We start from the raw sequence: 24,242 nt of genomic DNA, 5'->3' as shown, positions 1-24,242 counted from the left end.
AAAAGTCTTTAGTAGGGAGAGAGAAACCATTATAACAAGACTTCAAAGGATTTAATATTTATTAAAGATACAAACTTAAGCACAGCCTCAAAAATCTTGTGAAGGTCTTGACAACATTATGAAAGAAAAAAAAAAACAGAGGAATGAAAATATGACAGTATCCATAAAGAAAGTAGCCAATTCAACTAGTGGAAAATCAAAGTAAAAAACTAAAGAATATTCTTTGCAGAAAAAGAGAAAATAAAAATCCTACAGTTATAATAGGTATAATTAGAAAAGGGGTTAGAAAATGTATCGGGCAAAAGTTTTTCAAAGCCCCAAAGAAAAGTTAAATGTTCTGAAGATAAAGTGTGGTGATTTGGAGAGCCAATTCTCGATCAATTTGAGAGTTATAAATTTTACAATAATTTAGAACATGATAAGTAGATTTAAAGGTAACATTGATTTTCAGGTAATACAATTACTTCTGTGAGCTTTTTCATCTGAAAATTCAAATGCACTTAGAGATTGAGACTGACTAGAAAAAAAGACATTAGTGGGGGGATGTAGAGTTAATCCAATCTTTCAAATTAAGATCAGAGGATCCTGCGTACTGCTTACTGGAATCGATGTGCACACCGATTTTTAATTTTTTTAATACATTAAACACATCTTTGATTGAAACTCTCGATTGCTCTCAGTTTATACACACCATGGTTTTCGCACAAATTGCACTCTAAGTTTTGCTTTTGATCAGTTGTCTAGTAAGTTGTAAGAGAAGCTAGAAAAACCCAACGTGTGTCTGTACTCTTATTTGTTTTTCCCTACTCTGTCTGCTTTCCTCATATTTCTTCTCATATTTTTCTTTCTCATTCTCATATTTTTGACCTTTTCGTGAAATTTGGTGAGAATGCGCAATAGCCTGTTTTTTTTGGTTTGCGCTGAGTGCTTCTATGAATGACACCCAGCCCCTCTTTGAGCACTGAGAGAAAGAGGGATCGTTTTGAATCAAGTCACTGCACCCGCTTCTTTTACAGTGCAAACGATCGAAACTTTAACCGCAAATTGTGCTAAAACGGTGAATTGTAGAAACTTGGCCCAAGTATCACTTATGATCAGGATCAATGGGAGAGTTCAATGCCATAAAAAAATTTGAAATCAGTGTGGGCACCAATTCCTGTAAGCAATGTGCAGGATCCTTCCTTTTAATAGGGAACCTTTAGCTGAGGGACAACAATTTACTGATATAAGTTTAATTTGTTCACAATATAATGGTTGCACTTATGCAGCGATGATTTTTCTTGACAGCTTTTCTCCCACAAATCAAAACTTTGGGGTGAACGTTAAGTTTGACGAAAGTGAATTTAGTGTCTGATTATTGATTAAAATGTGTGCTAACTTGATCTTGAGTGAAGAGTGCAGTGATGAATGACAATTTTAAGACAGGGAATGGCTGATGGAAGATAGTGAAGCTCATTCTTTGAAACAATGTTATTCAGCTCAAGATAATATAGAAATATGTATGTATATTTGGGGATTCAAGGAAGTAAAACCTACTAAATTAAGCCTTATCTTGCACTTTAAAATCATAGTATCTCAACACTGGAGGTCCTTCAGCGACCAGCTCCATCATCAGCATTTAACTCACTAAAACTGAAGGTCACATATACTTTAATTATTAATTAAAAGAAGCGACATAATGATACTTAACGACAATAAAAAGACAAAATTAAATAAATACATGTGTATGATAAATAGGATATGGATGTATGTAATGCATAAATATACATAATCTTTTAGATTAATCATGGAAATATGTTATTTTATTGTCGTTCATTATCAATATGATGTATATTTTAATTTATAATTATTAAGTATCCATCATCTTCAATTTTATAGCTGGGCTCCGACAAAATAAGAGATTTATTTAGTAAATGTTACACCCTACTAGAATTTCTACTCTACCTTTTGTTTTAAAAAATTTTTTTGGAATTAGAAATAGAATTCAAAATGCTTATTGGCCATTGTTAAAGTTTATACACGGGAAGAAAGTATCACAACCCTAACTATACTCCTGCAAGCCGATGATTGAAATTGATCGATAAAGCTATTGACAAAGAAGACAAAAAGGATAAGGAGGGATCCTATTGGTGGAAGCAGGTGGTTGCAAGGGACACTGGAAGTAGGCAATAGACTTACTAACAGCAACCCACGAGAGACCCTACAGTTGGTCCATAATTTTTTTCCTTCATCTATAGGAACCACCAATTTCAACCGATAGGATCGAGCCATACTCCCTATGTCTTCTTTGTCTATCAACTACAATAATCAGCCTGCTGGCTGATTTTGGCGCCAGATATAAAAGCAGTTGCACCGATCAGAGGTACAGTTAAGTCTGCCGAAAGTGTGGTTGGATCAACCATACCTATGGCTAGTGCAACTCACTCATATCTGGCGCCAAAATCAGCCAGGGGTATAGTTGAGATTGCGACACTTTTTTTCATTGTAATGGCTGCAAAACTATACCCTTTCCAAAACACAGAGCTGAGGATTTAAAACACACCTTTTCGTCAAGTATTCAAAAATTTATTGAGTTTCCACTCAAAGCTATGTTATTCATTTAAGTGTGCTAACCTCATTTTTATTTTTGCATCTATGGACATTTGTCTTGTTTCTATGAGCAAAGAAAATCAGTCGACTTTTTACAATCATCATTTTAGCCCAATAGGCTCATTATTGATAATTTTTGGTGAGATATAGAAAAATAAATTATCGCTAAGTTAATGGAGATAAAAGGGGAAAAATGAATCAAGATATAAAAATATAGAAAATTAGAACAGTTGGATATTGTAAGTTGTTGATCCATCTCGCCACGCTGGATCGCCAGTTACTTTTGCTCTACACAGAGGGCACGTTGGCTCTCGGTCGAACCACTTGGCGACACATGCTTCACAGAAGACGTGGCTGCACTCTAACATCACAGGACTGTCGAATTCATCATGGCAAATAGGGCACTGACCTCCGGATACTGCTAACTGTTCCTTACTTGGACTAACACCCAATTGCTGAAATAAAATCAGACAGATTCAATTTTCGCAAGAGGTTTAAAGGACAATGGCTAATAACAGTAAGAGATCTAAGTAAAACATGAATTGAAAGAATAAAAGTTTTAAAGAATAACCACTTAATTAAGTAACGAATCTACTAAAGTATCCATTCTTGTACATTCTTTTAATACAAAACAGAAAATATTTTTTTAAAGTGGGTCACCCGATGAGAAATGAAAATATTAAAAAAAAAAAATCTTTATTTGTCTCATTTATCTTAATATTCGCGCAGAAGCATCCGCTATCTTGAGTATTGCTATTGTGAAAGGATTGAATGGAAAAACCTCTTAAACAAAATGTTCACCTATGCCATAGTATCGTTTTTGAAGCAGGGAGCTCAAAAAAACGCAAATTTCTTCACAGGTTGTGAAGTTAGGAGTGCATTTCAAACTTTGTCAATGTGCTCATGGTGATTTTTGACACTTTACTGAAAGAGACAACTCTAATTTTTGTTCTAGCAAAAGTTTACAACAGGCCCATTTACTATCAGTTCCTCTAGAAAACTAAAACTAAAGAAAGGAACGAAGAAAAATTACTCCCCAAGGAATTAGAATTTTTTTTACCACTAATACGACATAGAAACGGTAAATTAAAAGAATTTGACAAGATTCCTCCATTTCTTAAGGAGATTCCCTATTCACAAGACTAAGTTAATTGCATGGTTGGGGAAAATCTGCACTACTCGAAAAGCTTAGAAAATAGAAAAACTTAGTGCATACAAGTAATATAAAACTTACTACATTGCTAAGAAGTTTTATCACAGCTATCCACCAAGCACGCAAGCTGATCAATAGATCACTTCCTTTAGAGACCATGTAAAACGCGGACAACACTACTCCGAGAATTGCCTGTGGACCTTGATAAGATTCTAATAGGAAGTAAAGCCAAGGCTGGATTGGTGCAAGGCCTCGATATAATTGGGAGGAGACTTCAATAAGAAGATAATATTTACCCTGAAAGAAAAAAGAGACAACAATGCGCCATGAATATCCGATAAAGAAAGAGACAGATACGTTTGATGAAAATTGGGCAAATAAAAAAAGGTGTTCTTCAATTTTTATTTAATATTAGGATGGTTCAATCCATTCAATTCGGAATTATGACCGAGTTAGATTGAGAACAAAATTGTAAAGACTCAAATTCCCAATATTTGAGGACTGATTTTAATTTAAATAAATTCCTGAATACTACTTAGAGGGTGTTTTCGAATCCACAGAGGCGTGGGCTGAGATCTGCTTTCATACTTCAAGTTGCCATAACTCCATCATTTTCAAATGCCATCTCTCCATCTTTCAGATGGATGCCCTCTAGATTGTACGCCTACCTGGCAGGACCCACTTTGAAACCTTTTTCAGCAACCTGGTATCGGCCATTCTCAGCGCATGCAAATATCATACCGATAGCTTGGTCATGATATCGTGCACAATCTTCTTACAATTATTTTTTTACCTATAGAAAATTACCCAATCCTGTAAGATTTTTAGCAATTACGTATAGAGCTAAAATAAGAAAAAAGGACTTACCCTCTTTAAAGTGGGTAATAATCGAACAGGTAGCAGAATAACAAATATTTTTATCATTATGGTTATCAGTTTCAAGTTGAAGTCTGTGATTGCTACCAACCAAAGAAGATCCCCGAAATTGACAGGTTGAATGAGAGGAGGGATAAGTAATAAGCTGGGGAAAAAAAGACGAACGTTAAAACATAATTTTTCATTCAAAAAAGAAGACAGAAATTCATTACCAATCAAATAAATTCTAAAGAATACTTTGGAATAAGGAAAATTTTCAAATGCATTATAGAGTGTGTCTTAAGGGAATTTTGAAGAGACATTTGGAGAGTGGACAGCTTATTGATGAGGCAGTTTTCAAAGTTCATGACCTGATAGATTTGAAAAATTTTAGTTTTCCATTTGGGTTGTTCTGATTTCAAACAATATCCAATTTCATTACTCTTCATGCATAATGCCTGGGTAAGGACTCTCAATATTGACCTTAATTTTAAAGGCTTCAAACTTCGAGAGATTACAAAAGATTCTCATTCAAGATCCAGTTTTTGTTGAGAATCACTGGCAATTAAGGTACAGTAAAACCTCAATTTATTGCATTTCACGGGACTGATGAATCGCGGAATCCATTCATTCAAATTAGCTTGAAGCCCTTGCAGGGACTGGAAGATTGATCTGATAAATAGCAGAATCCGTTAAATTGAGGTATTACCGTATTTCTATCAAAACAGGATGGATATGAATACATTTAGTATCAACAGGGATGAAATTTAGAGACTAAGAGCCTTGCATTAGCTCGGGGTCAATGCTGCTTTCTTCCATAGGATCTAAAAGATTTTAATACTGAAGTGATTAAAGATAAAAGGACTCTACATGACATGAGTAGGCAGCACACCAGCACAGTAAACTATTCACACTTTATTTTGTGGGATTAGATAGGGACTCTCAAGTCCTACGAAAGTCGTTCCTAGATTTTTCTTTTAGATTGAGAAACAAAGGAGAAAAAATGATGAAAAGAAGATATTACCTTAGATGTAGCTTTAAGTCATAATAAAAGTAATAAAAGGCATATAGTGAGAACAAAATGTGCAGCGTGCCTAGGGTTAGGTACAATTTGCTTCGCTGTGCTTGTTTGGCAACCTCTCTTTTGACTAAATTGTTGTAGAATCTAAACAAGCAGAAGAACCCGCAAAATAGGAAGATAGCTGAAACATAATGTAAGAAGAGTTTAAAAGAACATGACAATGATAAAAATAATTTTGGCTGTTAACATTTTTACAAGTTGAGTAAACGAGTAAATGAGAGTTTCTGAGCTTAAATCAATTAAGTCCGTAAAATGAGGAACCCTTTATAAAACATTACTCAGGTAGTCAGCCAGTATATAATAGAAATTGCAGTTTGCTAATAGAGCGTAACAAGGTTAAATTGAAATGGACCGCGTTAAACAGAAAGGAACCAAGCCACATCAGCTATTGCCAAATTTAATTGGGCAATTTAATTTTTTACATGAAAACGGTTGTGCGGATTTTCGTGTAAATTTCAGTGAAAATTTTCCGTGGTGCAAAGCAAATTCCTTAAAGTTTTCAAAGAAATCAGAACAACCATTCTCTCATAAAAAATTTAATTGCCCAGTTAAACTTGGCAACCTCGATGTGGCTTGGTTCCTTTCTGTTAAACTCGGTCCAAATAAATGGACATCATTGATTTGCTTCGTTCTTTGGATTGATAACATCACAAGTAGCAATTACTAGCCTACAAATACATTTAATTTAGAGTGTGCTTCAAGGGGTCTATTGAAGCTACACTTACAATTTCAGCATTACGATTTCTATTTTATCTCTCTACTTTCTCTGAATATTTGCTAGGTTCACATTGATTGTGGTAATAACTTTCGGTATGGGTACATAATGAGACTTCTTCCATTCCCAAAAAAGGGAAGTTGTACTTACTGGATCGATTGTCCCAAATAACTTTGAATAAGACCAAACAGATAAAAGGGAGTCTCCTGCTTAAGATTGGTATAGTAAGTTCATCAGGATTCCCCCTGAATTCATCTCCACCACCTGTGAGAAAAAAATAAAGTAAGTTCCATTGACAGAAATAATGACTTCCTAAAAAAGGCAAGTTCTCTTTCCATCTTCTTTTGCTTATTTTCGTATTTTACTCACACATATTTACTTTGAATATTTGAATTCTATTCTCTATGAGATGCCATCCTAAATGGAGTTAATCCATAGGTTTTCTGTTTCAATTTTTGATGAAGGAATCATTACACAGTACCCATGGTTAGAGCATTTGGACTTTAGTTCATGTATCATTAGCATAATTTTAGATGGAACAAAGTGAACTACTTTGAAATTGAGTTAAAAGTGAGATAATCAACTAATTTTGTGTAAATTATGTCTATCAGTTTGAACATTTTCCTTGCCCAAAAACCACCATTCTTTGAATCAAATTACATTCTTGAGTCATTCTAGTTAATCCCAATCGCTCAAAATTGAAAAGTTTCTTAGAGTGCTACATTCTTTTGAGAAAAAATTCATGAATTATGTATGAAGAGAAGAAAGAAAACTATGAGAAACTTAAGTCTGACTTGCACAACATACCACCTTATTCAGGATGGTGAGTTTGATCTACATTGGTTTTGATTTTTCCCCGAGCAGAAAGTTTGCCAGGCAGTCTTCATATTTTTATAGTTATTTATACAAGCTATAAAAGATAAATTCTCCCTTAAAATTGACGTTGGAAACTTTTAAATTGAAATTTTGAACGCTCACAAGGAAAAATTTTATAGAGAGCAACAATTATCTTCAGAAACGTCTTCTATTTTTCTGTAAGTGTCTATCCCTGGAAAATCACGCCAAAAATAATAATATATCGAAGAGCGAAATGTTTCTCTTTCTGTGAGTCAGCATTCATCAGAAACATCTCTTTTTTGCTCAAAATTAAGGCCAGCTTCCAAAGTTAATACAATTTATCTTGATTTGATAGAAAATGACGGATATTATAAAAAGCTGTTACAGTGGCAAGACCTACAACACTGAGCTATCAACAGCTGTTCTCATTATCTGCTGTAAAAAAACAATTGTACTTACTATCTTCAGGACTACTGGAGCTATGATTTTCACTATTATTATTGTTACTATGACTATTAGCGGTTGGAGACATAGGTTGCATTTGAGTGGACTGTGGGGCAGCATTCTGTCCCAACCCTGATTCAACATCTGCGTTGAAATTGTGAGGAAAAGCAGCCGGCGGTGCTCCACCCTCAACATCTATGATGATGCTATTTCCATCTGCTAAAAATCCAATCATACTTCCATTAATAGGTGAATACAATAGTATTAATAGAATATGCTAATATTGTAAGATACCTATGGCAACATACTTGAATGGATCTGAAATTTTCATTCAATACTGCCGAACTGACAAATTATCAATTCATGTTACAGTTTTAAAAGAGAGATCACTTTCATGAACTATACTTGATGAGTCTTTTGCAAATTAGGTATAATACGAGATAATCAAGCTTTTAATCTACGCCATTTTACGAAATTTTATAAAATTAGAAATCAAAGAGTATAAATGGAAGAACCTAACTGAAGCATTCCATTTGATTGCAGTGAGTAGCTTATGTTCAAGTAGGAACTTCCATAGCTAATCTTTGACAGTAAGAGAATTTTCAAGAGCACCTAAGACCTAAGTCAGCCATTTATTGCTGTAGATACATCTCATAGCAAAAGAGAAGCGAATGCTAATGGTCCTACAGTAATAATGCTAGATTTAGAGGGATTAACTTAAGGAACTTTTTTCACTCTAGGTGAAGCTCGCTCATCTCATTTTGAGACAATAGTCAAGTACATCACCTTGCAAGAACGGTGCCATCTGATTGCAAGTATTAACCTGTTGAGTGAACAGAAATTGACATTTCGACGGTGTAAGTCGGCAATCACATGTCACGTTCGCGGTGTCTGAAAATCTTCGCCTCTAGGTTATTTTTTTAAAGGAGAACACATTGACATCATTCCTTGAATTTTGCAGAATTTTTTTCACACAGAGAAGAAAAATCACAGCAGTTTTAAAGAATTGCCGTTGAGTAGTTTTCCGTTTAAAAAATTAAGTGTGAGAGGAAGTCTGCGACGTCTCAAACCGAATTATGTGGTTGCCGGCTTACACCGTCCATTTGTTACAATATGCGATGAGCAAGCTCTTGATTCTTTCGTGTGGGGAAGTATGAAATATGGTCACTTTGAAAACCTTACCTGGATGGGTAGTTGATGGCTCTGTATTTTGCCTATCAGATCTTTGCTGAATTCTTAATAAAGAACCTAAATCTACATTTTCACCACTTCTGACTCTTTCTACAAGGGGTCCAAGCTCCTCAAACATGACGTTGAAATTGTTGCGCAGAGACCGCGATCTTTCTATTGTTCTTCGGCCAATGGAAGATACAAGGCCGTGTGATGGAGACCGTTCAAACCCTGTAACAGTGAGTAGGTATACATTGCTTTGAATTTTAGTCACGTAAATAGGTAAGTCGTGATAGTCCTTGAATCACCTCGAACACAGCACACTCCTTAAAGGACTAATCCAAAAATATGTTGAATGATTTCATCTGCTTTCCTAAAGCAATTCTTTTGGGTATATTTATGGACATAAATGTCAGTTACTAGTAAACTAACCATCATTTACATATTGGTCTACTCAGCTTTCGGTACAGCAAATCGGTAAGTAGTGCTGAAAACAGATTCATCCAGAGTTCAGAGGCTAATCTAATTTTTGGTTTACAATACTTGATAGGTTAAGTTAAAAGTAAGAATTAAAAACTTTGATTGAGGTCATGGAGTTTTTCCCAGTGCTGCGTATTTTAAAATCTCTCTGAACACATGATTAGTATGCTAGCACGACAAGTTGCATATGATGCAATACATCCTCTCACTGGCCTCTGGAATCTCAGTGACATTAGAGGGCTTTAGGAATCACATTCCTACTTCTGAATAAAATGAAGTCATCCAAAAACAGCTCTTCTATCCTGTAAAGTTACAATACAACAAATGTCTTTCGTGAAGGATGAAGGAATATCTAGCTGTAGTTCATGATTGGTGCGACACACTGCATCTCAAGGGAAACATGCCTCCCTGCTCCCTCACTTTGATTCTTTGTCCTGGAAGTACTTACGATTGTGAGATGAATGTGTGGGAAGAATACCGCTCTGTGAAAACATGGAGGGTTCAGAATTTTGGCGAGACTCTAGATTAGAGTATTCAGAGCTGGGAGTTCCATTTGGAGAGCTCCAACTTCTCATCCATTCTCGATCAGCCATAACTCATAATTCTACCGAAGATTCAAAACCACAGGAACTTGACGACCAGAAAATGGTGCTTAGTATAAGCTCACTAAAATGAACAACCTTTCTAACTTAAAACTAAACTCCAATTAAATTAAAAAATGCCTTTCACAGTAACAAACGCAGTAAAACTTGTAGCAATCTCTGCTTGTGGTCGTGATGTTTTCCAAATGATTAATCACTGACGTCATGCGCAGAGGGGAGGGGACAAAAAAAACAAGAACTAATTGTAAGTCATGGACAAAAGCGCGAAAATTGAAGTTGTACCCGAAGATTTAAACGAAGAGCGCGAAAAAGATAACGTTCGAAAAAAAATGGTTTACGATTATAAAGCTCCGAATGAGCAGTCAATCAAATGGGACAATTAAACGAAGAGAAGCTTACAATTAGAATTGAGAGGAATAATGGCAAGGGTGACAGTGCAAATATACGTACCTCCATTTTTGTCGATTTAGTTTCCGACAAAGTATAGAGAAAAAAAGGAGGTGTTTGCATCTTGAGGTTCGTTTACCCTTGACGTAGGTCGGTGTAAACAGGCCTGCGAAATCCGGAATTCGAAGTACCTATGAAAAACGCAGATCCGGACTTAAGGCGTGTGCAGGGCGTGCAGCGCACACGGGCGCCAGCCTTTGGGGGGCGCCACGAAAGAAGAAGAGAGGGGAAAAAAGGGGGGAAAAGGAAAAGGAAAAAAACGGAAGAAAGGACAAAGGGAAAAAAGGAAAAGGAAACAAGGTTGGGCAGTGAAAGCAAGGAAGAAGGGGAGAAATGGAAGGAAAAAGGAGGCAAGAAAAGTGAAAAGAGAGTCCGCGAGAAAGGGGGGGCATAAAAACCATAGACAAAATATAAAGAGAATTGCCGTCTAAAGGTAAATTTTCAGGACAAAAACTCCACCTGGTCCATAGACGGTCAGGCGCCCCTTGACCCTAAATTTGCGGTTGTACAGAAATACAAGAGTAGGCATGTAGTAAGGGGGCGCCATAAATCCATCGAACAGGAGCCGACATAGCATTTTAGGCCACGTCCGCCATCTTGGATTTGAGAATTTTTAAACATGGTAAAAATTCGAGTTTCCGGTCGAAAAATACCCTCAGACACCGAGTTTCAAAAATATCCATCGAATAGAAGCCGACATAGCATTTTAGGCCACGTCCGCCATCTTGGATTTGAGAATTTTCAAAAATCGACTAAAAATTCGAGTTTTCCGTCGAAAAGTACCCCTGATCCCGCGGTTCACAAAGCTCTAACGAACAGAAACGGAGGCCAGAACCGGGGCTCATTTTAGGCCACATCCAACATTTTGGAGTTGAGAATTTTAAAAAGTTGACTAAAAATTCGAGTTTTCCGTTGAAAAATACCGTGCAATACCGCGTTTCACAATACTCGAACAAACAGAAACCGAGATAGCATTTTAGCCCACGTCCGCCATCTTGAATTTGAGAATTTTAAAAAATGGACTAAAAATTCGAGTTTCCTGTCGAAAAATACCTCCTGACACCGAATTTCAGAAAAATCCATCGAACAGGAGCCGAGATAGCATTTTAAGCCATTTCGGATTTTGAATTTTTTGAATTTTGACAGATTTTGATTTAAAACGCGTGATCCCCAAAATCGAAGCTCAGATTCTGATTCCTCGTAAAAAATCGATGTGATTTCATGTATCATACCCTGACACCGAATTTCAGGAGAATCTATCAAACAGGAGCCGAGATGCCATTTTAAGCCACTTCAGTCATTTCGGATTTTTGAAGTTGAAAAATTTTACTTAAAACGCGTGATACCCAAAATCGAAGTTCAGATTCGGATTCCTCGTTAAAAATTGATACAATTTCATGTATCATACCCGAGCATAGCGTGAAGGAAAAAGACGTAACGTAGACATACTGATTCGAGCATATGAATCCAACGTGGCAACATGGGTAGTGCTCAGTGGGTCAGCGGAGGAGGAAGAATAAGAATTTATCGTGAGAAATTCCTCGGGACAAAACCGAATAGCGCCAGGCGCCTCCCCGTTCGGTTGCATCTCGGGCGACCGGCGCGGCGGCGCAGTTCAAACAGGGAGTATGACAGAATCTATACGCGTCGTTAAACCTTTTTCCTTCACGCTATTTTAACATATGATACATGAAATCTCATCAATTTTTCACGAGGAATTCGAATCTGAGCTTAGATTTTGGATATTATGCGTTTTAATCTATTTAAAATCGTAAGAGAATTTCCAGAGTTGTCCTTGAAAATTGATCACACATTAGTGTTTTTTTTACGTCATTAAACCTCTTTCCTTCCCGCTATTCTAAAATTTGATGCATGAAATCGCATCAGTTTTTCACGAGGAATCCGGATCTGAGCTTAGATTTTCGATATAACGCGTTTTAATCTATTTAAAATCGTAGGAGAAATTACAGAATTGTCCTTGAAAATTGGTTACACATTAGCGATTTTTTACCCTGTTTTTCTTCTACGTTCACGTAATGAAATTAGATCAACAGTTTACTCATCGACTAGTCTAGCCTAACCCCCCAGAATCGGTCTAAAGGGCGAACGATTTTATCAGATAAGATGTGCGGTCCTAGTTTCCAGGCAATTGCGGTTTGATGGAAGAGCTGCGATGAGGAGAAACGGGAGATATGCGAAACTCGGGCGGATATTAAGTGAGAAACCAGGTAGGGGAAAGGCTTTCTTCCCGAAAAGTTAGTGCTCGGGCCAACTTACATGGTCACTGGAGCATTGTATAGCAGGTTGTGGGGAACTATTTTTTTGCAGCAACAACCAATTGGATCGCATTTTACAAAAAGGAACTAAGAGCATTTCAATGTTGCTGGGATTGTGCAACTTAGGTACATTCTTTACAAAAAGTAAACTTTGCGACGGTAATTTTCGTCTTGAATTCATAGTTTATTGGGAGCAGAGGTGAAACTAGTTTAGATGATCGTTTATGTTTGCAAGGTTAGCGACATTGGAATGCTCTTGCCATTTCCAAGAAAATCTATGATAAACTCGTTGTACCGACCTACATCATCCAAGATGCCCGAAATGCAAACACCTCCTTTCTTTTTTTCTACGCCGACAAGGGGGCTTTGGCGGGCCAGGAAAGGGTGTAACAACGACAAACTTCACTTTCGCACACTTTTTTCACTTTCGGACACATATCGAATCATCAGTTTCGCACGGATTTGTGGATTTAAATTTAGCAATTTTTTTTCTTCTCTTATACGATGTTTTATTAATTTATTTACCTGAATATTTTAGTTCGGTGTTCCTCCTTTTAAATTCACGTGATTTGTGAAATAGTCGTCCGGCGAAGTCAAATGAACAAAAAGAATAAAAAATTCTGGCTTCTTTTCAAAAAAATTAGTTATAAAAATATATAAATGAAGAGAGGAAAATAAGTTGGGTTTTTGTAAATTTTTATCATTTATAATGACAATGATTCCAACAAACTTTACGAGAATTTCAAAATCATAAGTTGAAAACCACTAACGCCGCAAGTTTAAATAATCCCATCAAACGCAATGCAGCCGGCGCGGCGCGGGGCTAGCGCTAACGGCTCGAGACGCATAGTAGCGCCTTACAAGACCGCAGGATACTTCATGCACTGCGCGTACAGAACGGTGCGCGCCGCGGATTGTGTAGCGCCTTACAAGTCTGCCGGATACTTCTACATTGCGCGTATACCGCAGTGCGCCGCACATTGGTTCCACTCTACGGAGTCCTATACTGATCGCACGATATGCGGCTCTTGTTCAATCGGTTTTGTGAAACTTGAGCCAGAAGGTATTTTTGACACAAAAGCCTAACTTTTAGTCAAATTTTCAAAAGTGAAAAATCCAATTTGGCGGAAGCAGCTTAGAATGCTATCGTGGGGCCTTGGAAATTATCCAACCTTACAATTGAGATACTTATTCTTTTTTTGTTCACAATGACAAGTAAGCGGAAATGAGGTAACGCGAAATAAAGTCGCTCTTTAAACACCGCAAACAACTTCTCATCTCGATGTTTAAATAGATAGAATCTATGGCCTTATTATAAAAAAAATTAACTCATCTCTCTCAATTGTTCAGCTAGAGTCATGAAAATTTATGTTTATGCACACATACTCGAGACAATGTCTAATTAAAAGAGATATTTTCTCGAAAGCTCACTTTTTCTACCTAATTTCTCATTCATTTGTTATCATCAGATTATCTGGCTATTATTGACCATTTAGTCATTAAGTGAAAGTTTAGCAATTCCAAAAGGAGTGAAAATAAACACATCCGTGATTACTGAGGCACAATGTTTTACTTTCTTGTCAATAAGCTATGTACAAGTTTTGGTAAAAGTGCGATCGCAGAATAATGCCGAACATTTTGGATCATTGAATATGTACATAATGAATTGTATCTTATTACTTCTAAAAATAAACATATTAATTACTTAAAGTATCATAGATTAATTAATACCTTGAATACATGTTACATTGACCGGGATTTGAAGCACCATAAGAAATCACAAACATGGGAGAAACCGTAATTTTTCTTCATTATTCTTCACTTTCACTTAGCATGATAAAATTGGATTAAAAAAATTGACTCAAGATCCATTTGTTCAGAGCAGCAGGAATTTACTTGCTTACTTACTTAATTTGACCCCTAAATGGGTATTTTATAGCTCTCCTTTTATTTACATCTATTTATCTATTTAAATACAACAACACTTAAAAGAGTTCCGTGAGAGACAATTAAAAAAAAGTAGATTAGAGAAGCATATTACACTATTAACTGATAAGGAAGAATTTGGTCGCATATTGATGATAGAATACGATCACGAGAAACCGTTCATAAAGTGGAGTTAAATGATTATATCATGGATAGAGACAAGCTGTAACAATTCCTCTGTTTCCGGTTACTCCCTTAGATATTACGAGCCAAAAACTTGACTTTGGCCTCAATTGAATAATATTTGATGAGTATTTCTCTCCAGACACAGCCGCCAGCCCCCCCCCCCCCCCCAATAATGGAACCAATAAAATGGTGCGTTATCAGCGCATCTCAGTCATTGCATTCTTCTAATCACAGGTATGTATAATCTAAGATTGGTATTGGTCAGAACATTTAGAGATTGAACTGCGGTTGTAAATACCTACGTATAACGAACTATACTATCTCACTTCCTCTTTGCTGCCTCTTGCACCGTCCAAGTTTCCGATGCAACCATGTCAACATGTCTCTCTCGGCACTGTAAGGCTACAAAGGAGATAGATGAGAGAGTGCTTGGCCCTCTTTTTTATTTGTAAGAAATGAGAGGGGCAAACTTAACAGAGGCTAAGTTTTTCCATCCTCGGTTTTTTTAAAGTCAAGAGGATTTTACTTTTGTATCTTCTCAGAACCGAACTCTCGCAATTGGCGTGGAAAAATTAGAGCAAACCTATTCTTTCTTTTTAAAAAAACCGGGTCCTCGATTTGAAGAAAAGGCTATAAATCACCGCTAAGTGCAAAATGTAATCTCTTTCTCGACTATTCTTCTGGTGATTTCCATACTGGTGAGGCGTTCCTAATGGAGTATTTTGAACGGATCAAATGATTTGAATTTCACGGTTGAAACGTCTGATCTTGTCACAGACCGTGGCTTCTTCGGCGCTGATCCAGTATTTCATGTCCTCCGTGAAAGGGTCGAGCGGTTGTTTGCGCTGCTTCCGGCGATAGATCCCTTCCTTTCGTTCGAGGACACACTTCATCTGACCCTCCGAGATAGGTATCTCGATGAAATCGAGTAAGCTCCTCAAAGTAGAGCTCACGTTCGCTACGAGATCCTCATAGAGTACGATATGCATCGGTCCAGGAAAATTATCCAACCAGTCTAAGTTCAGCTTGGTCCAGTAAGTCAATTTGTTCCGCACGAACTGCTCCCAATCTAGACAGTCATCATATCAAACTTTCAGTGCTAAATTTACAAACAATGTTGGTCACTTTTTTAGTGAAATTATTGGAAAAGGATCTGATAAATATAACTGTGAAAACAAATTTGAAATAATTTTGTCTCGACAGCTTGAACATAATATGTTGTGATAACCCGAAAAATCTCGAGCATAATATAATTTCACTGCAAGTGCGAAGATTCATGTTGATGATTAAGTATGTAGATCCCTCTTGAATAGGTACGTAAAAAATAGGAAACCAAAGGGCAGAGAAAAAAATATCTATCATTAAGGATGCAGTCTGCCTCACCAGATGATCTACATATTTTATAATATCTTCTTTTCTGAAAATCTGCTCGATGCATCTCCCGAAGTCAAAAAGATCGGTAGGTAAGTCGTTGATATTGTTTCCAAAAATTAGTTTCGGCATCGTTTTTGACATGATCCCCGCTCTCCCAACCATGTCCTCACACCGGGAGAAAAGTTACGGGCTATAGATATACCGTCCGTTCCGGACTCAGAAGCCGATCGTTCTAGGTGCTGGAGCCGTAGCTTACATTGCTCCGGGTGGTACGCCCGGGACTTTCGGCCTCTGAACCCGGAACACGGACGGTATGTCTATTTAGCATGTGGGTACGGCTTCCACGGCCGGGTTTTTTTTTCAGTTTCACGGATGGGATGCTCTGAAAAAATTCACGGCGTTTTTACCGAGGTCCGTTGGTACCTTTACCATCTCACTTTTTGTACCAATTATTGGTAATTTTACCAAGACAGACTGGTAAGCTTACCTAAAAACCGGTATTTTTACTGTTTTTTTTTCAGGTAAGAATACCACTTTTATTAGTAATCAATTCCCGGTAACTTTGACATTTTATCTCGGTAATTCTATACCACAGTCGATAAAAAATATTGGCGTTTTTACCAAGGTCCAGTAAAATTACCGAGAGAGTTCAATAATTTCACCGAGATTTCTCGGTAAAATTACCAATTCCATAAATGGTAATTTTACCAAGAAAAAACTGGGATCAAATAGAACCCTGAATTCTCAGTAATTTTACCCCTTTCTTTGTAAATACACTGAGATTTTTTTTTTCAGTGTGTCCTCACACCGGGAAAAAAATTACGGGCTATAGACATACCGTCCGTTCCGGACTCAGAAGCCGATCGTTCCAGGTGCTGGAGCCGTAGCTTACATTGCTCCGGGTGGTGCGCCCGGAACTTTCGGCCTCTGAACCTGGAACAAGGACGGCATGTCTATTTAGCATGTAGGTACGGCTTCCACGGCCGGATTTTTTTTTCAGTTTCACGGATGGGATGATGGGGCAGATTTTGATCCCTGGTAAGATGAAAGTACTTACACTGAGCCTTTTTGCCCTTGTACTTGTCGGGGGAGGCGTATAGGAACTTTCGGCCTCTGAACCTGGAACAAGGACGGCATGTCTATTTAGCATGTAGGTACGGCTTCCACGGCCGGATTTTTTTTTCAGTTTCACGGATGGGATGATGGGGCAGATTTTGATCCCTGGTAAGATGAAAGTACTTACACTGAGCCTTTTTGCCCTTGTACTTGTCGGGGGAGGCGTATCCGACGTGGCCGGCGCTCTGTCTGTTGAACTCGGCGAGGATGGCGGCGGCCGGGGAGCGGACGAGGAGGACGGCCCTGTCGAAGGGTCTGCGGGCCTCCTCGCCCCACTCGTGAGTCTTGACCACGCACACGCTCCGGTTCCGCACCGACTCTGCCGGGAACCCGTAGCGCATCAGCCCGTAGTCCGCGTACACCGAGCCCGTCAAAATCCCTGTAAAACAACAAATCAGTTCAGTTCAATACCAATAGCATGACTGCCGTGCTAGGGAAAAACGCCGTATGAGCCTTTTTTCAAGCAAATTTTCTTTGATACAACACGAATTTCCTGGTAAACGAATGAATATTTTCCTTCCAATTTTCCAGATAATTTTGTTCGCAATTCCACCTTAAGTTCCTGAAAATTTCAAGAAAAAGTATTCATAACTTTCTTCAAAAATAACTATGTTCTGAGAGGAAATTTGGCAACTCTCGAATGTTCATACGGCGTTCTTCCTTAGTACGGCAGCGTGCTAAGGAGAAACGCCGCACAATGGATCGAGTCAATGGCGAAGGTCGGACAAAATTTGGAAACTTTAAACGCTTTTCACTCCGTTTATACAAAATTTTGAGGTTCTAAAAGTGGCTCCATTGGTTTCCTCGTGACATTTTCCACTACGAGCACCCCTTGAAATTTAAAATGTGACGAGATAAACATCCTTTGCAATTTTAGTCAAAAATTTCATATCCGGCCTCTCCAATTGATTCGATTCATTGTGCGCCGTGTGAATATTCGAGAATTTCCCAATTTCCTTCGATAAAATGCTTATTTTTGAGGAAAGCTATGAAAATTTTCCCTTGAAATACTCAGGATCTCTAGTTGAAATTGCGAACGAAATCATCTAAGAAATTGCAGGAAGAATATATTTATAAATTTTCCCTGAAATTCATGATTTACCAAAGGAAATTTGGCAACGCCTGAAGATTCATACAGCGTTTCTCCTTAGCACAGCAGACGAAGCATAAGCATCAAAGGGGCTTAAAGACATTTCTTCCAACTTTCAGAGAACCCCAAAAATTGTAACTTCTTTTCCCGGCAAAAAAACGATGGCCAAAGTGCAAAACCACGTACCTCCGGTTGCAACGTTTTCAGACTTCCCGTCATGCTTTATTTTTTCATTGGAAAACTAGGTATGTAGTTGACTTAATTTCTTGAAAACTTCCTTGATTTTTTATTTTCATTAGCAGAATATTCCGTGGAAATTTCCAGCTACATAGTTGACTTGTTTCTCTTCGAACAAATAGAACGGGAGCGGAGATTTTGAAACGCCACAATGAAGATACGTGGTTTTGAATTTTGACTTGTTTCTCTTCGAAAAAATAGAATGGGAGTGGAGATTTTGAAACGCCACAATGGAGATACGTGGTTTTGAATTTTGACTTGTTTCTCTTCGAAAAAATAGAATGGGAGCGGAGATTTTGAAACGCCACAATGGAGATACGTGGTTTTGGATTTTGACTTGTTTCTCTTCGAAAAAATAGAATGGGAGCGGAGATTTTGAAACGCCACAATGGACATACGTGGTTTTGAATTTTAGCCATCAATAAATAGTTTTGAGCTTATACAGCGCTACGTGCATGATCTCACACCCACACCCTACATCCCCTGCCTCTAGTACAAGTTGCCCATCCCTTTTCCGCAGTCTCTCAAAGGGACTGCAGACTGCAGTCCTCTCGAAACGGGATCAATGTGAGGGGCTCCGCGTCAGGCCTCAGAGCAGGGCGACGTTGCCAATTCACGAAATTATGTCCGGAAGTATATTCGGCTAAATTACCACACACTTATTTTCCACATGTTAACTCTCATGTTATTTCTGAAATCAAAAGTTTATGGAGATATCTCGCCCAAGAATGAAATCCTCAAATGTTCAGAGCTGAACACTGAAAAAAAATTCTCGGCGTTTTTACCAAGGTCCGTTGGTACCTTTACCATCTCACTTTTTTTTTACCAATTATTGGTAATTTTACCAAGACAGACTGGTAAGCTTACCTAAAAACAAGTATTTTTAGTGTTTTTTTCCAGGTCAGAATACCACTTTTATTGGTAATCAATTTCCGGTAACTTTGCCATTTTATCTCGGTGATTCTACCACAGTCGATAAAACATAATGACGTTTTTACCAAGGTCCAGTAAAATTATCAATTCCATAAATGGTAATTTTACCAGGAAAAAACTGGGATCAAATAGAACCCTGAATTCTTGGTAATTTTACTCTTTCCTTATAGTAAATACACTGAGATTTTTTTTTCAGTGATCTAATTTTCTCCTTAATAGGAATTTTTTTTTCCGTCATCCCACGTCACGCGGTAACTCAAACTCTGAGACACCGGAGGGAACCGTCTCAACGTCATTTCGAACCTCAAATCCTCGCTTTCCTATTTTGTCGATTTTTTAACCTTCTTTTTCTTACTTTTTTATTTCTTTTTCAACCACTAAGTATATTCCCTACATATTCTTTTTTTAATTGTTCATTATAACGCCCCTCGCTCCTAGAATAGGGGTAGCCGCTCTTTATGCATAGACCACCCTTGATCCGGGTATGCTTACGTACATTAAGTAAATAAAAAGGTGCACTTCCTCATTTGTTGTATACATTTTCCATAAACCTTCACGATTTTGATGTAATATTACTCGGAATTATAATGATACTGTGTATGCCATGGCTCAGTCGTTCACATACATTCGTTGATCGTGATCATTATTGCCTCTCAAAGAAACCGGCTGTCTGAAATGGCGTAATGTAATGGTGGGTTTTGTCCCTATAGATATTTCAATCGCCTTAATTAGGTTGGTTAGGCAACTGATAGGACAATTTTGAGGTTTTGATTCGGGTGATTCACCTGTTGCCTGCTGCAGAAGATAGCGGAGCCATGTATTTCCACTGCCTGGAAAAGAGACGAGGGCTATGAGAGGCCGTGCCTCGGGGTTGAGCGCATAGTGTAATTTTTGGCACCAACGTAGTGGAAATTTTTTCGAGCTCAGCACCGTGTTCAGCTCCATAGGTCGACTTCCATGCTTCCTCTTTTTTTCTGGCTGCAAAAGGAATGAGAGAATAATCAGATGATTTTCATTCAGAGAAAGAAAGCAAGACGTGAACAAAGGAACGAGAAATGATTTAGGGATTTTACAAGAAAACCTCATAAAGTTTCTAGCCACGGTCCTCGCATCTCAAAGAAAACAAAATAAGATCGTTGAGTTTCATTCATGAGAACTAGCGGTAGATTTACAGAGAAAAGCGCATTCAATAGGTATCTTTAAGTAACTGCACCTGTCGCGACGTTGCGTGGTGATTAACCTCGAATCGGATGCAACTATTCGTACTCGGTGACTGTCCGTTTTGCATATCAAAAAATTGAAAAAATTCAAAAAATTCAAAAAATTGAAGGCGCTATGCAATGGCTTTCTTTCACGCAGCCCCTAGCTATTGCGCTGCGATGCGAAGTTTTTTCTTTGATGAGGTGGGGGTGCCGTTCAAGTTTACGGCGAGGTGTTCTTCTCACGTTCTACTGTAAACTCATCTCGTGATTTATGGACTATGAGGGGCGTGCTTTACGATCTATCGATAATTCCCCATTTGAAGCTGTGGTAAATAATCGATTATTAAGGTGTTCGCTGCGAACACCCTATTGATCGATCCTTTTACATTGGTTTAAATGGCAGATCAGTCGATATATCGCAAAGCACGCCACGCCACTGTCATTTAAGTTAAGGCGAATGACGCTCTATGCTTTAGATAGTGGCTTTGGATCAAGCCTGTCGGAGTTCGTTGGTGAGCATCAGTTATCAAACCGGTTTGCTCTTTACTGCTACGAGTTCAAAAAAGGCGTCAAATCGGAGATTTTCAGTTCACCCTAACACATAGATATTTAATTTAATCGCGTTGTTTATAAGTACTTACCTTATTTTGAGCATGAAGTGTAATTGAAGAGATTAGTAGAATACCAACGAGATAAATTGTTAGCAGGAAGCAAATAGCCCATACCCGCCCTCGATACATCAACCTGGATAAAATTACAAACTGGATTAATTAATAAATTCTAAAAATCGCACATAAACTTTTTCATTATTATTAAAATTCCATCCAACCATTTTCATCAAATTTAATGTTGACGGTAAAAATTTGGGAACGCTTAGGTATATCTTCGCGACGTTGCAGACTCGCTGCCATACTTCATCTTTTAAACGAAAACATACTCAATACCACTTCTTAAAAACTTCTCTGTTTTTCTTTTCTGTCGTAAGGATATTCTGTGAAGAGTTCAAGCATTAGCGTTGTTCTCCTTTGATAAACAAATAAAATGGGAACGGAAATTTTGAGACACCGCGAACGAGAAACGCGTTACTGCAGTTTCACTATGTCGATGCCTCATGTCATCTCAAAGTCTATCATTTTTTTCACTGACGTGAAATTCTGCTGCTGAAAGTGGGTATTTAAAGATCTTTAAGGATGAAATTTGCACAAACTCTCGACTGAAGTCGGTATTTAATATAACCGCTAACCGTTTTAAATAAGCATATTTAATCGTGCGATATTGTGATCCGGGATAAATTAGAATATCCATAGCATAATTAAGTAATATTTTCAACGCGGAACAGTTATTGCATTTTGTGAAGTTATAAATTTATTTATTAAATTATTTTTTTTTTATTTTTTTCATTTTTTTTAAGTTTTCTCATTTAACAGAAAACCTTTACAAATTTCCAGTTGTGCGGCCATTGCATCACGAAGAAACCAGAAGAAGATTGTCACGTTTTATTTACGGACTAGCAGTATATGCGCATTTTATAGGTATTAAGTTCGAATCTTGGCGCGGCCGGCGCCGTGGTTAACGTTGGGATGCATCTTTTCGTGTTCTGTGACGGTCCGCGTTGCATATCAGAAAATTGAAGGCGCTGTGCTGGGACTTTCTCTCGCGCTGTCACTATCCTATAACGATACGATGACGCCTTTGCTTTGACGCGGCGGGAGTGCAGTTCAAGTTTACGAGCAAGATGTTCTTCTTACATTTTTTACGAACTTATATCGCGATTTATGAACCCCACGACAAGATGAGTTCTAAAGAAACTTTAATTTTTGTCCTCGATAAAATCTGGATTAAGTAGGTCTCTTTATCATATTTTTAGTTTTACTTTTTTCTAAGCGAACACGCATCTGCACACAGTCGTGACTTCATAGTTTCATGAGCAAAGAAGAAACGATTGGCAGGGATGGAAGGGGAGGGGATCTTATTCCGTCCATCATAAAATCGTTATCAATCGTAATATGCATATGCATTATTTCCGAAACAATCCCTTTTTTTTTTTTTTTTTTTTTTTTTTTTTTAAAATATCTAAAAGTTAATGAATTAAGACGATCAGCAACTAGCTGTTAAAGGAGAACGTTGAATATACCTATTTATTTTTTCTGATATCTTAAAAGCTGTCTCGGTGGGTCAAAGTCTTGCTTGTACGCGTCACACCTGTTGGGTCTGTGGAAGTTAAAAAAAAATACCACGGCCAGGATCGAATTCACTAAGTATCTTTGAAGAGATCTTTTCATCAGACTTCCATGTCAATTATATCAGTTCCGCGAGTGATTCATGGTGGAAGGCGTTTAAAAAGATAGAAAAATAAGTTACTTTTTAAAGCGGGCACTGTCTTGAAAAAAAAAATTAATACAAATGAATAATGAGGGTCGTTGTGATTATTTATCATTTTCACACGATCCTGCAAGGGTAATACTTTAGTATCTTACAGAGAAACGGGAGTACTTGAATGAAGTAAAACTTCTAAGAAGAACTTACCGTCATCTGTAAGATGTGAGAGGATGCCTATCCACCGATGCTCTTTTTTGCACGACTATATCACCGGCATTCCAGTAAAGTTCGAGGTGCTGGCCACGGAATTGCGCAAAAACTTAGTTATACATAATAGCACTACAGAGAGGAGGACGGGTGGTTGAAAAACATTCTAGGGAGGATAATATGACGGTCCCGGTGGAAGGGCGGTATCCCTGTGAAGTTTGAACTTTTCATCTTACACTTGGACCCGCACTCGGGACTCGGGCGTGCTCCTGGTCCGCTCTCTCGAATCCCTCCTCCCTCCGATCGATAAACCCCACGTCTACCAACTTCGCGCTCACATCAGCTATCCTCGTGCCGCGCTAAGCGGAAAACCCGTGCCCACGCGAGGAATCTAGTGGATTTACGCGCGGTTTCTGCTTATGGGCGCGCTCACATCGGCACTTCAGCATGATCCCGACTGAATATGGTGCAAAAACATTCCAACGTGAGATTAGGTAGGTTAGAATTTTTTTTTTGTTTATTTGCCGCTTTAAAAAGAATCGGTACAAAGAATTCTATTTCATACAATGAATGAAAGAAAGGTAAATGTAAAAAAAGAAGGGAAAGACAAAAGGACAAAAGCCTCAAAAAGAAAAAAGAACAAAGATAGGAGGCTAGATATTGAGAGGCTGGACTTCCGTTAAAAAAGGAAGATTCAGGATCCATTTGCGGCTATGGGAATTGCCGGTTGGCATACATCGGAAAGGGTGATTTCGAGGTAGGTTAGAATGTGATAAGTCACAAATTTCAAGATTCGATCAGCAATTTCTGCAAATTATCATTTAAAAAAAAAAATATTTCATTTTACGAAAAATGAATTGAAAACCGATTACTGTTAAAATCTGTGATTGTTAAAATTGGAAACAAGTCGCGAAAAGCAATTATCTCCCTCAAAGCTATTCAAAGTTGATAATTTTCGAGCGAGAGGGTGTGTACCCTCCCCCTCCCTCGAAGTTACTTTAAT

At 37.9% G+C, this 24,242-nt stretch overlaps 2 protein-coding genes across 3 annotated transcripts; both read right to left on the bottom strand.

The window, feature by feature from the left end:
• Positions 1 to 41: 41 nt before the first annotated feature.
• On the bottom strand, positions 42 to 10,121 carry LOC109034342 (E3 ubiquitin-protein ligase RNFT1). 2 transcript variants are annotated; one of them, XM_019047429.2, is made up of 8 exons: positions 9,773 to 10,121; positions 8,857 to 9,075; positions 7,690 to 7,890; positions 6,544 to 6,657; positions 5,622 to 5,799; positions 4,610 to 4,763; positions 3,824 to 4,039; positions 42 to 3,044 (listed from the first exon to the last, which is right to left on the bottom strand). In XM_019047429.2, exons 1-8 carry the CDS (start codon positions 9,915 to 9,917, stop codon positions 2,811 to 2,813), a joined length of 1,461 nt encoding a protein of 486 aa, XP_018902974.2. In that variant the 5' UTR covers positions 9,918 to 10,121; the 3' UTR covers positions 42 to 2,810. The 2 variants fall into 2 exon arrangements, with proteins under 2 accessions (XP_018902974.2, XP_018902973.2); XM_019047428.2 differs by having other exon boundaries at positions 7,690 to 7,893; positions 9,773 to 10,120.
• A 4,079-nt stretch (positions 10,122 to 14,200) lies between these two features.
• LOC109034345 (WSCD family member AAEL009094) lies at positions 14,201 to 23,607 on the bottom strand. The gene is made up of 5 exons (XM_019047431.2): positions 23,240 to 23,607; positions 21,355 to 21,457; positions 20,297 to 20,489; positions 17,379 to 17,630; positions 14,201 to 15,830 (listed from the first exon to the last, which is right to left on the bottom strand). Exons 2-5 carry the CDS (start codon positions 21,451 to 21,453, stop codon positions 15,493 to 15,495), a joined length of 882 nt encoding a protein of 293 aa, XP_018902976.2. The 5' UTR covers positions 21,454 to 21,457; positions 23,240 to 23,607; the 3' UTR covers positions 14,201 to 15,492.
• Between the last annotated feature and the right edge of the window lie 635 nt (positions 23,608 to 24,242).

Source organism: Bemisia tabaci, chromosome 4, assembly GCF_918797505.1.
Source record: "Bemisia tabaci chromosome 4, PGI_BMITA_v3".
Lineage (NCBI taxonomy): Eukaryota > Metazoa > Arthropoda > Insecta > Hemiptera > Aleyrodidae > Bemisia > Bemisia tabaci.
The sequence above is the reverse complement of the archived record's forward strand: the minus strand, read 5'-3'. Positions and strand labels throughout refer to the sequence as shown.